The sequence below is a fragment of the Carassius gibelio genome, chromosome B1 (assembly GCF_023724105.1).
Source record: "Carassius gibelio isolate Cgi1373 ecotype wild population from Czech Republic chromosome B1, carGib1.2-hapl.c, whole genome shotgun sequence".
Lineage (NCBI taxonomy): Eukaryota > Metazoa > Chordata > Actinopteri > Cypriniformes > Cyprinidae > Carassius > Carassius gibelio.
In genome coordinates, this window is record NC_068396.1 from 18,684,642 (window position 1) to 18,701,320 (window position 16,679).

Below are 16,679 nucleotides of genomic sequence, written 5' to 3' on the forward strand. Positions count from 1 at the left end.
TCAGAAACTCCTTTCATTGCCACCTGAAGACAGTTCTCCTTTACAGTATAGTTGGTCCTTATTAAGTAAAGATGTTGACGTTTGTCTGTTCATTTTGAAAGTTAAGTGTAAAGTTTCTCAGTTTTTATTACATCTACATCTACTTAAATGCACTTTGGCTTTGATCCTCAGTTTATCACTGACATTCATTTTGTACATCATGCTGAGATCATACAGTTTAAAAGTTACTTTGTTTTGAAATACATCATGACATGTCTGAAATAAAGACAGGTCGTGACGCACAACAATAGATGAAATTTGATTAGCAAACTGTTCCCATGGGAAGCTGATACGCCCACCTTGGTTTCCTGTCTCACGTGTTTGGACACACGGATGTCACCTGTTTTCTGTGTCGACCTTTACTGCGAGCCCTGAAACGTCATTAGCGCTCCGCCTCTAACACATGGATCTTCGATTTAATGCCTCGAAAAGGGGGTGGAGGCAGCATATTTAACCCATGTAACTGCTACTAAACACCACAGCATACATATATTGAATTAATTAACAGACAAGAAATTTGTAGTCCATTTAAATGGTACGAATTATTTTGAATGGCAATGTACATTATTAACTTAGTTCCAAATATGGTAAATAATTTTCCACCCCCACAAGTATGACAGTGGTATCGTCTGTATTCCGTGTTGAAATCCTCCAAGCAGAGCCGAAAAGCAAATTTCGAGTCGAGGTTCTTTCGAGAGAAGGGAAAGGGCACATATCATTGTACATTGTACAAATTTATATCTGACACTTGTACAGTTTTAGCAATGTCTACTCCAGCACGAAGGCGACTGATGAGGGATTTTAAAAGGTGAATCATGAAAAAGAAAATATGAGGAGCTGTTGTTTACTGAGCCCGGATGTACCTTAAAAAGACCTGAACGTTAAGAAACATTTAGAAGGGAACTATTTTGACTGCAGGAAATGTAAAAAAAAAAATGTCTGATGTCGTATCGGCCAGTTTTCATTTGAGCTAAACTGCAGATCTGTTAATTGTATTTTAAAAGCAAAAGTTATTTGTTTTGTTTATTTTGACCTTTCTAAATCTCATCTGGCTCCCTTATTTGTTTTTAAATAAACACACCAGACTTCAAGAGGATCCTCCAGCCGGTGTTAGCGGTGCTCCGTCAGAAAACAATATCATGGTATGGAATGCAGTGATATTTGGGTAAGTACTTGTGAGCAGGTTTGTGCTGTGGACTAAACCAAGTTTAGCTTCTTTTGGTACTAGTCTTGACTAGTCTGCCAGTGTGTTTTCAAGCACTGAAACTAAAATCACAAGGTGACGTGGTGGCATTAATGTGGTTGTCAAAATGTGACTACTTTTTTATTCGTTTTCACAGGCCAGAAGGAACTCCCTTTGAAGATGGTAAATATAAACATTACTTCTCCAGGTCCATATGATCTAGTAATTTAAGACATGTATTTTGTATTCATGCTTTAAACCTGTTTGTTATAGGTACATTCAAATTGACTGTAGAATTTACAGAAGAATACCCGAACAAACCACCCACAGTCAGATTCATCTCAAAAATGTTTCATCCTAATGGTAACTTTTTTTTTTTTTTTTTGTATGTTGTCATGTGTCATTCACAATCATTAATGTGGCATTATTGACGTGGCTTAAGGGAATAGTTCACTCCAAAATGAATGTTTTCTGAAAATGTACTTGCCCTCAAGCCATCCAATATGTAGTTTAATTTGTTTCTTCTAGTAACCGATTTGGAGAAATTTAGCATTACATCACTTGCTAACCAGGTGGATCCTCTGCAGTGAATGGATGGTTCAGACACACTCCACAAGGAGTCCAGTCCATAAATTACTTTTGTCTTTTCGTTTGAAGTGAATAGTTGTGTGTTTGTAAGAAACAAATCCATCATAAAGTTGTTTTACCTTCAAACCTTTGCTTCTGTCCAAAATATAAGTCCTTTATCGATAATATGGCTTCCTCCAGTGAAAAAGTTGTCTCGTCTGAATCAGGAGAGAAATATGCACAGATCAAGTACATTTTGCAAGAAAAAACTGTTCTATATAAACATGTCGGTGGATTTTGATATGAAACGACAACAGGGGATGGACTTTTTCACTAGAGTAAACATAAGTATGAATTATGGACTTGCTGTTTGCTTCATAAGCCATTAACTGATAAATTGGAGTCATGTGGATTATATTTTTATGAACTGTTTTGACTCTCATTCTGATGGCACCCATTCACTGCAGAGGATCCATGGGAGAGAAGGTGATGTCAAATTAAATTTCTCCAAATGTGTTCCTATTAAGAAACAAAATAATGTATTTTAAGCAAATATTCCTTTTTGGGGGAACTAGTCCATTAATTAAAGTCCATTAAACACCTTTCTCTTTCAATTATGTTATAGTATATGCAGATGGAAGCATATGTCTTGACATCCTACAAAATCGTTGGAGTCCAACTTATGATGTGTCATCAATTCTTACCTCAATCCAGGTAAAATATTGCTTTTTACCATTATAAGTATAAAAGTCAATCAGAGCAAAGCTTGACCAGCTTGTTTTTCTGTTGGTTTTTCCCCAGTCTTTGCTTGATGAACCAAACCCTAACAGTCCTGCTAACAGCCAAGCAGCTCAACTTTACCAGGAGAACAAACGGGAGTATGAGAAGCGTGTGTCCGCTATTGTTGAGCAGAGCTGGAGGGACAGCTGACCAGACACTGCAGAGCACAGAACTTTGTGTGATTATAGTTTAGTTGAGTGAATTGTGAGAAAGTTTTTTCTCTATTATTTTTTTCTTTCTCCCCTCTCTGTCTCACACACCACTCTCATACTGTTCTAGTGCACTTTAATCAAAATCTGTCCATTTTCCCTTGGAGGACTTGTGCTCAGCCAATATCACCTGGTCATTTTCTGTTCAAAAAGTGACAGACGTGGTGTCAGCCCAGAAACCTGGACTATATGATGATATATCCAAGGGCCATTTTGTTCCCTCCAAAGCAGAACTGAATGGACAAGGTGCCGGCCTGCCATCCTTGCCATCCTTGAACTATCTAAGTCCCAATTGGAGCTGATGATCCTGTTATGCTGTTTTTGTGTGCGTGTTCTGTTACATGCCTGAAAGTGTTTTTTTTTTTTTTTCCATTCCATGTGTTATTGATTGCCTTGTGAACTATATAATATTAATACACTTTGAATTTTGTGTACAGGATCTGAGTATAATCTGTTGTCTTTTTGTTTATTTGTTTTAATATAGTCATGAAAAAAAAACATTTTATTAAAACAAGAATTATAATTTTAACCACAAAAGAAAAAAACATTTTGTCAAATGTCTAAAGAGCAGTACATTTTTCAAGCACATTTATTTTAAGGTTTTTATAATAAGATACACCCATACATTAGCTACATGCATGACTTGACAATGAAAGCTAATTCACATAAACAATACAATGTATCACATTACTAAACATCCAATTCACATGAAAAATCCATTTAATTTAAATACTGTGTAAACAAAACAATAGAAAATAATTTCAAGTTCAAGTACTTAGATGGTTCTTCATTAGTGATCATATAAAAACGAGTCCCCAGATGAGACGGAAAACAAAGCATAAATCCACATGATCATCCACATGTTTGAGGTCAGCCAATATGGGCTACCTCTTATATGCCCTCTCCTTTTTTGCTTTTTAACCTTTTGAGCACATGTACAGTTCGCCGCTCAGCACGGTAGATGGCGAAAGTGCTCCTAAAGAGTGGGTTGTCATTAAACAAGTAATAGTAGAAGAAGAACCCACTGCAAAACAGCCGAGAGAGATGTGACAGTGACAGTCTTGAGACTCTTACGAGGAGCTTTCCGTGTGATGACACTGAAAAGAAACAGATCGTGTAGACACATGTTAGACTGTGAACAGATGGATAAATCTACACGTCATTAATCCAAATCGGAAAGCGCTCAAATCTATAGAGTTATTGATCGTCAAGGTTATGCAACATCTTTATTACTGCTATAACCACCAAATGCAGTAAGATGAAAATGAGGCTTCCTTTAGCATTGATTGCAAATGTAAGATTGCTTAATTCTGGCTTTAGAATCGGGCATTGGATTCATAATGGTGTTACAAAAGCATCATTGCTGTCCAGTTGTAATATATGCAGCAGAGCGGAGAGAAGGTGGATAAAACCAGCGGGGTTTGACACCGGTGTGAAGACTTATAACAGTCTCACCAAGCAGAAAGAACCTCTGGTTTTGGCACAAGAAAGAATTGCTACCTGGTAAGGCACATGTTGCACCATAACGTCAATTGAGATGTTCTTTCATTTACATTAACGTTATACACGTTGTTCTGTTACTTCCAGGTATAGCTGTGGACCTACTGTTTATGACCATGCCCATCTCGGTCATGCGTGGTAAGTTTTTCTGCTTGATAACTAGATGCAGAACGTTAAAAGAAGCACAGTTTGTTGTAGTGTTATTTTAGTATTATTGAAATGTTTTTAATTAATATTTTCCATTTTAATTTTAGGTGGTAGGTTTAGACTTTTTTTTTGTAAATGTAATCTTGATTTTGCAATCAGATTCCAAATAAAGTACCTGTTATTAGATTATATACATTTTTTTACTTATTCATCCCATTTTTTTTCTTCCTTGCATGCAGCTCATATGTCAGATTTGACATTCTGCAAAGGATCTTGTCCAGAATTTTTGAAATTAATGTAATCCACGTCATGGTCATCACTGACATTGATGATAAAATAATACAAAGAAGCCTTGAGGTAAGTGTCAACTGATAATAATATATTGTTTAACTTCTGTTTTAGATCAAGATCAAGTCATTTATGTGGATGGAAAAATGTAGCAATTTTAAGACATTTAAGACCGTTTTTATTTGATATATTTTGCAGCAGAACATCTCGCCCACTGTCTTAGCAAGAATGCATGAGGAAGAGTTTAAGAGGGACATGCAAGCACTGCGGGTAAATCACCACTTTTGTTGGTTTGGGGTTTATCTTGTCTAAAATATTTAGACCTATTTGACTGATCTTTGTTCATTTGTTCAGGTTCTTCCTCCAGCTGTATACATGAGGGTGACAGACAACATACCCCAGATTGTAGCTTTTATAAAGCGTATTATTGGAAATGGACATGCCTACGTCACAAGTCAAGGTGCCACTCTCTGTTTTGTTGACACTTAAAGGTCAAGGCTTTCTTGTTTAATTGTTTTCCCCACCAGTGAATAGAAGATGAAACTGACTATCCAGTATTATTTGTTGGTCCAGGCAATGTCTACTTTGACACTCAGTCGATTGGTGACCGCTATGGCAAGCTTGTGAACCTTGGAGGGATTGTTGGGGAGCTGGGTATGTTTATGATATTTTGCTTTCCTTGGAGATCTCCATCATCAATAACAGTAAATGTTACTAGTTTCCTCAGTCTTTAAAGAGGGGGGGGGGGGGGGGGGGGGGGGGGGTGAAATGCTCGTTTTCACTCAATATCCTGTTAATCTTGAGTACCTATAGAGTAGTACTGCATCCTTCATAACTCCAAAAAGTCTTTATTTTTATTATATTCATAAGAGAAAGATAGTCTGTACCGATTTTTCCCAGAAAAACACGACCGGCTGGAGGCGTGACGTGTGGGCGGAGCTAAAGAATCACGAGCGCCAGTAGGCTTTTGCATTGAGAGCATTTGGAAGCTGTGACATTACCGTGAGGGAAAACCCATCATCCAAAACAAACCATGGCTTATAGTCAGATTCAGCCATTTATTTATGATCCAGAATCATATCCAGAGGCTGAAACTGAACGAAAGCAGCAGCAGCAACGACTCGCTCCGAGCGGGGCTCGAACCCGCGTCTATGGCATGGGAGGGGACGCACTAACAAGGAGGCAGAGATATTTGCAACAGTTTTACTCACCGCCTGCGGTTCCAACACACGATCGTGACCCTTTTTCGTTGGGATTGCATCATCCTTAAGAAATAAACGATACGCAAATCCATCGTCAAACTGTGCCTTGTTTGTAAAACAAGCATCTTCGAAATGCAGGGAACAAACACACTTGCACAACTCCGTTGATGCTCTGTAAAAATAAACTCCATCCACTGGTCCCTTAATGCTGTTTTTTTTGGTAATCTGTGCAGGGTTGTCTTGCCCTGGCAACCAAAAATACACTTCTTTTGTGACATTTCGCGACGCTCTCGCTCTGATCAGTGAATGCCTCTGCTCTCAGTGCTCTGCTATACGGGTCGGGAGCGCGCGCTCTTCCGGCAGAAGTGCCTTAGGACCATATAAGGAAATTCCACTCTAACGTCACACAGAGCCATACTCGAAAAAAACTTTCCGAAACTTGTGACAAACCGGAAGGAGTATTTTTGGAACAGAAATACTCCTTCAAACGTACAACTTAATTTTTGAAACTTTGTCCATGTTTAGCATGGGAATCCAACTCTTTAACAGTGTAAAAAACTCAGTATGCATGAAATAGCATTTCACCCCCCCCTTTAAGCACAGATTTTTCCACTGCACTTATATATATGTATATATGTATATATTATATATTTATTGGGCTGACTTGAATAGTGAACTAAAATCATATTACGGTTAAAATTTTTGTCTGTAGTTAAGAGAAGTACATTTTTCATAATTAAAATGTATTAGAAGCTGACCTTAATAAAGTTGAGTAACTAACAGTTTCTTGTATTTTAGGGGCTCAGGATAAAAGAGATCCAAGGGATTTTGCTCTGTGGAAAGCATCCAAACCACATGAACCTCATTGGGAATCACCTTGGGGACAAGGAAGACCTGGCTGGCACATTGAATGTTCTACAATTGCTAGGTTTTTACTCTGTCAAACCAAATATCACTGTATGATGGTATTTTTGCATTGCTTTGATGTCTGATTTTGAATGGATGTCAGTGTTACATTTATTCTGTGTATACACAGTTAAAGGCAGTAGCTTAAAGAAATGTATCCACTGTTCATACAGAATCACAACATAATGGAGGTTTACCCCATTATAAGTTAAGGCAGTTTTCAGTAGGTCTTTAAACCCTGTTTCAATGGTAATTATTTATGTTTCAGTGATTTTTATTGCTGTCCAAATCTAGAATGTCTGTTTTTTTTTTCTCCGCAAGACTTACTGTTTTTTTTTTTACATCAAAGATGATGAGGTAGTTTATTGCAGTTTAATTGCTTAATACACCGCTGGCTCAATCCAAAAGTGGATTTGTAAAACCTTCTTGATTAATGCCATGCCAATAACTGTTGCGCTTCGTGGTGCATGCATTGTCAATATTAGAGACTTTTATTACTGAAATGCTTAAAGTTGTTTACAAGAGGCGTTATTAATGTCTTCACATATCCATGTAAATTCATGGGAACTTTTAAAATTGGCCTTTGTGGCAGCAGGCATGTAATCAGTTGTAGGTATAAAAGAGAAAATAAAGAAGTGACAAGCCCCTCTTTATGGATGAGGAATGGATGTCTAGGGATGGACAACAGATGTAGCAGTATTGCCCATTTATTAAAGACAACAGAAATGTACATTTATCATACCACATTAGAATGTATTATACAATCTTACCCCATCATAGAAAATATGAAAAAGAATCATATGATGAAATTGTAATATGCATAAACACTTGTTTGCTCTTATCTGCAGTTCAGTTTTTGGAAGTCAGTTGGACATCCACTCTGGAGGAATTGACCTTGCCTTCCCCCATCATGAGAATGAGATTGCCCAGTCTGAGGCGTATCATCAGTGTGAACAATGGGGGAACTACTTCCTGCACTCCGGTAATGCCCTTAGTCTTCTGGTTTAAGTAGTATTAGTTGTAAAATTATAGATTGCACACTGTAACAGGATCTGTGCAGATTTAGTTTTATTGTTGCTGACTTGGAAGAAAATGTAATAAAAACGTTGTTTTCAAGGGCACCTTCATTTGAAAGGAAACGTAGAGAAGATGTCAAAATCCTTGAAGAATTATGTAACTATAAAGGTAACAAGCTATACTGATATATAAGTGCGTAATTATGTGTCATATTATTAATACATCACAGTTGTTTGAAATCTAACTCTCTTCATAATCTAGGATTTTCTGAAATCTTACACTGCAAATGAGTTTCGAGTTTTCTGCCTTCTGACCCGATACAGATCAGGTATGTGTGTGTTACATGCTGAAAGGGACTCCTGAAAGTAATACTCCTGCTGTTTTGCAGCAAATAAGGCCAGATATTTTACATTTTCTGTGGGTCTTTTAAACCTTCCAGCAATCGACTATAGTGATGCAAGCATGAATGAAGCCCGATCTACCCTCTCCACCATCTCTGCCTTCTGCCACAATGCACAGGCCTACATGCAGGGCCACTTACAGTGCCAGCCTATAGAGGAGGGACTTCTCTGGGAGAGGTAAAGACCGATCACACTCATGATCTAATATACGCTTTGAAGGTAGAGTGCAGAGACTGATATATGGGCTGTGTCTCATGCAAAGGATTTAAATCCAGTTTTGTGGTCTGTAAGTGCCTCATACTCATTGAAAAATAAAATTGAGCTGTAAGCTTGTGTCTGCTGGGATAAAACATTCCTCTTAATAAATATGTTTAAAATTCCCAAAAATTTGACTGTGTGGATGTAGCCTAGAAGTGCTGATGAGGAAAATGTCTCCAACTTCTTTTTGTCTCCTCTGTCTTTGTTTGGTCAAGGTTGGCTGCTACACAGTCCAGTGTTCGGAAAGCACTCGCTGATGATTTTGACACCCCGAAAACTGTGGATGCCATTATGAACCTCATTCACCATGGCAACTGTCAGCTTCAGCCTACTGCTAAGGTAACATCATAGGGTTGGTCACTGAGGCCTCAAATTCTTTGTCATTGTACAAAATTGTACATCTTTAATTATATGTTTTAGATTTATATTTATAAGTCAGAGATGAAAAAAAAATGTGTTTGAAGGTTGATGGGCCGAGGAGTCCTGCTGTTTTTGGAGCCATGCTGTCCTATGTCAGGGAGATCATGGGAGTTTTTGGAGTTGATCTATTGGACATAAAGGTAAAAGATCAAACATTAAAACTAATGTATGTATTTTTATGTTAAAATACTTCACCTAATCCTAGTGTAATTTAATGTTCAGTGATGCACAGAAGCAGGACTGCCCGCTTGAACAAACAGTGCATGAGGCTAATTTTCTCAACTCATTGTGAAATGGTCATTATTAGCAATTCCACTCTGTGGCACAGAACTTTCACAACGCAGCTTTAAGGATAGATGAATAGATGGAAGGAACAAAATAAATTCTACCATTTATATTCAGTAGGTAATAGATATTCTTGATTGCGAGATTCTTTGGTTTTCAAAAATGAATAATTTTTTTGTTTTGTTTTAAAAGATCGTTTTTTTTTTTTTTTTTGCCATTTTGCCAAATTTTGCACAGATCAGAGCCGACAGGAAGCAAAGTGGGAGAGAGATCGGGGGGAGGGGGTCCTCGAATCATCTCAATAATTTCTGTACTGTACAGATATAGTAAATACATCAGGGTCGGAAATTAATGGGCACTTGGGGCAAAAATGCCACCAAGATTTAATGTGCTATAATTGTAATATTCTCTCATTCTTTTGCCCATGCATTGAAAGTCTATGCAACCAAACATTTTTAACTTAAAAATTACATAAAGAAATTATAAAAGTAATAAAATTGAGTCGAGACCTATGGAATGACACAATCGCTTTATATAATTTATATGAACAGATTTAAATACATGCTTTTATTCACACACAACCATTGATCAAAGCACATACATAGAACACATCAAATATGGTAAACATGGTCGCCATTACAGTCCAGAAATATAGACTTAATCCAGCCCTACCCCTAAACCTAATCCTATGCATAATTTATTCCTAAAATCAGAGGGAATTGATAAGTGAATAACAAGGATGTAGAAGCATTTAACCCTGACTGTGTAAGCCTAAAACTTAATTTCTTGAAAACGTATCCCTCGATTCTGATTGGTTGATTATGTTGTTCCAGGATCAACAAGGATTAGCCAATAGGAAGCTATTAACCAAACACAGTCATGTCTACTGAGCAAACGTTGCAATGATCCTCTTATTGCAACACAATTTATGTAATTTCACAATTACCTTCCATCATAACTAACAGTAAAAACATGTAAATATGAGACTCATTTGTATAAAGGGTATAAAAATAATTCATATTTTAAACTGGGGAGTTAGTTTTGAGTTTTTATTGTAGAGTAACCTTGTATATGTGTAAATCTCAAGAACAAAATTACCAAAAAATGTTCTTTCTTGTAGGCATTGACATCCTTTTTCCTCATAGAATTAAATCACTGCAACAGTTTTATTCTTTTGTACTCCGTGTCCCTTAGGAAGACCATGATTCCTCTGGAGTTTTCAATAATGTGGTAGAGGAGTTGGTGCATTTTCGAAGTGAGGTTCGTAAATTAGCTCTTTCTGTGGAAGATCAAGCTCCACAAGAACCCCACACTGGATCTGAAATTCAGAAAAGGCATCCACGGTCAGACAGAGTGCCCTTGCTGAAGGCCTGTGATACCTTGAGGAATAATCTAGCACCTCTTGGAGTCCACATTAAGGTAAGACTTCATCCTATTACACTAAATGTAGAAGAGTGTTTAAAGGAAAATTCATGGTTATTATTTAAGCATGGTACACTTTAGAAATATCTTTTGATTTTCAAAAACCCAAAGGCATAATTACAAAGTAATTACACTTTCTGAGATTTCTTAGAAGTCACCAAACATTTGTTTATTCATATAATGCTAATTTTCCTCTGCATTTTCTTTATTAAACCCTTGAACTCTTATAAGACCATCCAGCGCCTTCTGAGAAAGCACACTGCAAGACTTGCTGTGGTTTACATTGCTAAATTTGGATTTTTGGTTTCAGGATCGAGGTACAAACTCCACATGGGAAATAACAAGAAGAGGAGAGACGGGGAATAATTAACCACTGACTGAAGTGGGACCTAACGTTATCTGTTAGAAAACAAGTTATTTGTAGCATTTCAGTGGTGACTCTTTGTAAAGTTTTTCTTCTATTTAAAGAAATTAATTTTACTGAAAAGCCTTCCAAAAAATTATTAGTTCTGTAATGCAACTAAAGCTGTAACACCACTAGAAATCATAACCACATCTTGTGTCTCATGATAATGATTGTAATTGTTAATAAAATAAATCTGTTCTTAGCTAAATGCTTAACCTTTTGTATGATATTTGTCTAAGTAGAGGACATTGGGACAAACTAAAGGAGATTTCTCAAGTGTTCTGATAGAGAAATGACTTAAGTCAATGATTGTTATGGACCTCCACTGTCTGATGATGATCATAATGGAATATGGTATGCTAACCATAGCAAAGTTACAAGTTGGAGCAAAATTATACATTTTATTTTATGTTGTTTCTTTGAAAACTTGTGTGCAGTTTCTGTTTCTGTTCACAACATGATTTCTGGGTTTTCTGGGAAGATTTGTCCTTTGATATCTTAAGGCATTATGAAGAGGCTCCCTAAATACCTCTGTCAAATGTTTTTTCTTTAAATGGGGAAGAATAAAGATAAAATATGTCAGTATATATATATAAAAAAAGTGTCAATATTCATTATGAATTGGTGGAAATTAAAGGTCTGTTAAGTAGATATTGTCTTGTAACTTACATTCCTATATAAAACAAACATAAATAGGATAGGAAGAGTAAAGATTGATTTATAAGATCCAAGTGATTTAAAATAATAATAATAAATCAAATCTCCTTGCTTTGGTCTTTTGTGTGACAACATTTAAATCAGGACTTTTTCTGCATTGTGCCATTGAGAAAGCCTGATATTAAAACTGTACTCCTGGGATACATGAATGTAGGGAAAACGTCCCTCCTGCACAGATACACTGAGAGAATTGCTTCAAGGAAACTTGAGCACAATCAGCGGAGCGTTCTTCCTGACGCAGTGGGGTCCATACAACATCACTATCTGGGATACAGCGGGTAAGGTTGATGTTTTGGCCAATTCAACGGAGATAATTCAATGCAGAAACCTGCAGTTAAAGGTGCTTTTGGAAAACATGAAATGAATAGGTTATAAATAGTTGTTGTTTCTAGAGAGAACCAATATATATATATCTACAAAATAAATTTCTACAATATTTAGTAGTATCTTATAAGGGGTGACTGTCACTTAGGCTAATCAGTATCCTAAGTGGGAAAAAAGAGAAGGGATTACTCTGACATTGCATCAATGATTGCAGTTGTCTCCTGTTCTTTGCAGGATTTTGCAATCTTGGTAGTTTCACCAATAATGTGGAAATGTGTACACGGAATTTTAGCAGTCATTGACGGGAAGCACATCTTCATGCACGTTTGGTGAATGCAAGCAACAGATCTAAATGTTGTATACTATCAAACTATCTAAACTGTGTGTGTGTGTGTGTGTTTAACGACAAACTTAAGATTAAAGCAAAAGCATATGCCTATTTGATTGTTCTGTCCTTTATCTTAACATGGCAATGAGGTTAACTTCATAGCCTTCATAGCTAAAAACTAGGCAGAGGGAACAGAGCGCAGCTCTGTGACAAAACCCAAGTAATCTTGACAAACTATATATCATTTAAAAGGTTTCAGACTTTAGTTTTCATATTTGGTGACTGTTTTTCAAAGAAATTACGTGGTAATTACTGCTCAGTTACTGGGATTTTCACACACAACCATTTCTAGGGTTTGCAAAGAATGGTGTGAAAAGGAAAAAACATCCAGTATGCGGCAGTCCTGTGGGAGAAAATGCCTTGTTGATGCTAGAGGTCAGAGGAGAATGGGCCGACTGATTGAAGCAGATAGAAGTGTAACTTTGACTGAAATAACCACTCGTTACAATTGAGCTATGCAGCAAAGCATTTGTGAATCCACAACACGCACAACCTTGAGGCGGATGGGCTACAACAGAAGAAGACCCCACCGGGTACCACTCATCTCCACTACAAATAGGAAAAAGAGGCTACAATTTGCACGAGCTCACCAAAATTGGACAGTTGAAGACTGGAAAAATGTTTCCTGATCTGATGAGTCTCAATTTCTGTTGAGACATTCAGATGGAAGAGTCAGAATTTGGCTTAAACAGAATGAGAACATGGATCCATCATGTCTTGTTACCACTGTGCAGGCTGCTGGTGATGGTGTAATGGTGTGGGGGATGTTTTCTTGACACACTTTAGGCTCCTAAGTGCCAATTGGGCATCGTTTAAATGCCACGGCCTACCTGGGCATTGTTTCTGACCATGTCCATTCCTTTATGACCATCATGTACCCATCCTCTGATGCCTACTTCCAGCAGGATAATGCACCATGTCACAAAGCTCGAATCATTTCAAATTGGTTTATTGAACATGACAGTGAGTTTACTGTACTAAAATGGCTCCCACAGTCACCAGATATCAGCCCTTTGGGATGTGGTGGAACGGGAGCTTTGTGCCCTGGATGTGCATCCCACAAATCTCCATCAACTGCAAGATGCTATCCCATCAATATGGGCCAACATTTCTAAAGAATGATTTTAGCACCTTGTTGAATCTTTGCAATGTAGAATTAAGGCAGTTCTGAAGGTGAAAGGGGGTTAAACACAGTATTAGTATGGTGTTCCTAATAATACTTTAGGTGAGTGTATGTATGTCTGTGCGCGCGCGTGTATGTGTGTGTGTGTGTGTGTATATATATATATATATATATATATATATATATATATATATATATATATATATATATATATATATATATATATATATATATATATATATATATATATATATATATATATAAAAGATAATTTTTTTTTACATATTTGGCTGACAAAATATTTTTCTGTATTGAAATGAGTGGGGAAAAGCACATTTTTGCCTTCATAGAATAGTAAAAAATTATCTAACCAATAAATGATATTATTTTGTCTCTGTAGTGTTGCCTTAGAACATTAAAATACGTGGGTCAAATTGACCCAGGAACAATATGAATGTAACAAAAAATAATTTGTGGGCATGTTAAAACACATCAGTGTGTTGAAACTTTGCATGTATTTTCATGACCCTTAATTAGAAAAAGTCACAAAACGTCAAGAAAAAAACATAAGTTTACTGATATTTTTGACAACTCAAAAATCAAATCAGGTCAGACTGAACCAGAGCAGTACATGAGGGTTATACTCAATTTATTACTGCTTGATATACTTACTGTGGACATATTTTACATATTTTATTAACCTATTTGTTTGTGTCTTTGTTTAATTTGTCACATTGTTTTTTTTTTTCTTTATTCTTATTTTTGATGATAAAAATTAAATAAAGTAAAAAAAATAAAATTATATCGACAAATATGATTCTGATAATATTGCCCACCCTTACCCACATATGCCAACCCATTTTTCACATATGATTTGTTGAAACAAAAATGACATAAGTAATGGACTTATGGTAAAATGCAACTCTAAGGCATTCCAGAGTATTTAAAAGCAGAAAGTTCTGTCAACATTTACTCAACCTTTTGCACAAGCACAAATGATTTTATTTGTTCTTTGAAGTACAAACATTAAGTGTTAATATTACAATCATGTTACATTTTCTCATTGCAATTTTCCATAAAATGAAAGTGAATGAATTTCTGAAGCCATAGATGTAGCTATGAGGAAAATTAATTTCCCATCTGAATGTGCACTCCAGTGACCCCATAAACATGTTCAGAACAAATCATGGCCTTGAGATGATGTTGAAAATGCGACATTATTTGATTTAATTGTTAGTGTGCTAAGTGAATAGATTGGCCTAAATGTTCATTAAAGAAGTAGGTAACCCAAACATTAAAATGTTGGCATTATTTACCTGCTCTCATGTTGTGTGACACATATGCTGTCATTTATTTCCATGTCACACAAATAAGAATTCTGAAGTCAGAAATTGGACTGATCAGGTTCTTGATTTTAATTTACTGACTCAGTGATCCTGACACTTATAGTTTAGTTTTCAAGTTGACAGGTCATTGGAGGGCAAGCTTAAGTTTCGTTGTTCTCTACTTTACGGTATTTTTCTTCCAGAGCTTTGCGTTACAGTATGAACAGTCATGTTCTGTATACAATTATCTTTCTCTAAATAGACAGATAGATAGGTAGATAGATAGACTTTTTATGTGAATATATTGCTAGATGTAATTTATTCCAGTAATGCAAAGCTGAATGCAAAGTTGAAATGAAAACAGTTGTTTTGCTTAAATTGTTTCGTGGAAACCATGATGCCCTACAATTCAAAGGTTTTGTGTTTAAAAAGAATAAAAATAAATGATAAAAGTTTTTTCAGCAAGGATTAAAATAATCAAAAGTGACAGTAAAGACATTTACAAGATTTATTTTTCAAATGCTGTTTGCTTGAACTTGCTGTTATCATATCAGCACAACTGCTTGCAACATTCATAAATAATAAGAAATGTTTATTGAGCTGCAAATTAGAATAACTTCTGGAGGACATTGAAGACTAAAGCAATGGCAGCTGAAAATTCAGATTTGCTTCACATGAATAAATTACATAAAAAAGAAAAGTTATTTTAAATCAAAATAATATTTTGCACTATTCCTGTTTTTATTTTATTTTTGATCAAATAATTTCATCCTTTGTGTGTTTTTAAAGTTTTATTTATTTATTTTCAGCTGCTTACATACAAAATGTTTGACTTGTCACACAATTTTTGAAACCTGACACTCAAACAGGACATTGAGCCACACACCTGATCTGCAAAACCATACGCTAATTCTCGGCCTTTTACTCATTTCATAAGACTTTTTGCAAAACACAACACACAATTCTTTATTTAACACACAGAAATCTTACAGGAATTGATAGGCCTACTATGGCAAAGGTGTTTGCAAATGTTTGCTTTTGAGATGTGTTTGTGATATTTCAAATGCAGTGCTTCATTTAGCAAAAGATATGAGGCATTTTTGGATTTTGTGTGTGCAAGTCTTGGATTTGTGTGTAAAATGTAGAAACAAAAAGGCAAAGTTTTGAAAATGTAATATTTGTATTTCTGTTCTTCTTATTTCATCCGGTCATGAACAGTTCCACGGTCTAGACTCCATGTATTGTCATAGTGATGCAGCCATCATTCTCACGTATGATGTCACAAACTGGCAGAGCTTCGTAGAGCTTGAAGATCGCTTCCTATACTTCTCACTGACTCAGCCAATAGTGACCGCATATTTGCCATTGTGGGCAACAAAACTGACCTCACTGATCCTCAAGCCCATGTTATGACCCTGGAGGAAGTCAGGGCAGAAGAGGGTAGTGTGCTTCCTCTCCCATCCTTTCTCACACCTCCAGACTTTCCCTTGCACAAACAGGTGAGTCAGGATGATGCCATAGCGCTATACAACCGCATAACTCACTGTAAGGCACTAGAGGGCACCAGCCCACCAGTGGAAAAGTTGTGCTTCGAGAAAAGCGCCAAGACTGGATTTAACGTAGATATCATGTTTGAGACACTCTTCGATCTGATGATGCCATCCATCATTCAAAAACGCTCCCAAAGTGAGTCGCCAATATTGTGTTTGGAGGACTGTAATGAAGAGGGGATGAAAAGCAAAGGGGATTGCTGCACATGAAAATATTTGCAG

At 36.4% G+C, this 16,679-nt stretch overlaps 2 protein-coding genes and 1 pseudogene across 3 annotated transcripts; all 3 read left to right on the plus strand.

Annotated features, from left to right (window-relative positions):
- Window positions 1-678: 678 nt before the first annotated feature.
- On the plus strand, window positions 679-3,217 carry LOC127949667 (ubiquitin-conjugating enzyme E2 A-like). Its single transcript, XM_052547129.1, has 6 exons — window positions 679-847; window positions 1,124-1,204; window positions 1,380-1,405; window positions 1,496-1,585; window positions 2,415-2,503; window positions 2,591-3,217. Exons 1-6 carry the CDS (start codon window positions 804-806, stop codon window positions 2,717-2,719), a joined length of 459 nt encoding a protein of 152 aa, XP_052403089.1. The 5' UTR covers window positions 679-803; the 3' UTR covers window positions 2,720-3,217.
- Window positions 3,218-3,777: 560 nt separating this feature from the next.
- On the plus strand, window positions 3,778-11,245 carry cars2 (cysteinyl-tRNA synthetase 2, mitochondrial). Of its 2 annotated transcripts, none has more exons than XM_052547093.1 (15): window positions 3,778-4,281; window positions 4,366-4,416; window positions 4,665-4,782; window positions 4,915-4,983; window positions 5,068-5,173; window positions 5,287-5,367; window positions 6,714-6,843; window positions 7,670-7,803; window positions 7,939-8,006; window positions 8,100-8,166; window positions 8,278-8,416; window positions 8,713-8,836; window positions 8,962-9,057; window positions 10,397-10,621; window positions 10,935-11,245. In XM_052547093.1, exons 1-15 carry the CDS (start codon window positions 4,037-4,039, stop codon window positions 10,992-10,994), a joined length of 1,713 nt encoding a protein of 570 aa, XP_052403053.1. In that variant the 5' UTR covers window positions 3,778-4,036; the 3' UTR covers window positions 10,995-11,245. The 2 variants fall into 2 exon arrangements, with proteins under 2 accessions (XP_052403053.1, XP_052403052.1); XM_052547092.1 differs by having other exon boundaries at window positions 3,779-4,281; window positions 4,912-4,983.
- LOC127949076 (ras-related protein Rab-20-like) lies at window positions 6,677-16,667 on the plus strand (annotated as a pseudogene).
- Window positions 16,668-16,679: the final 12 nt, after the last annotated feature.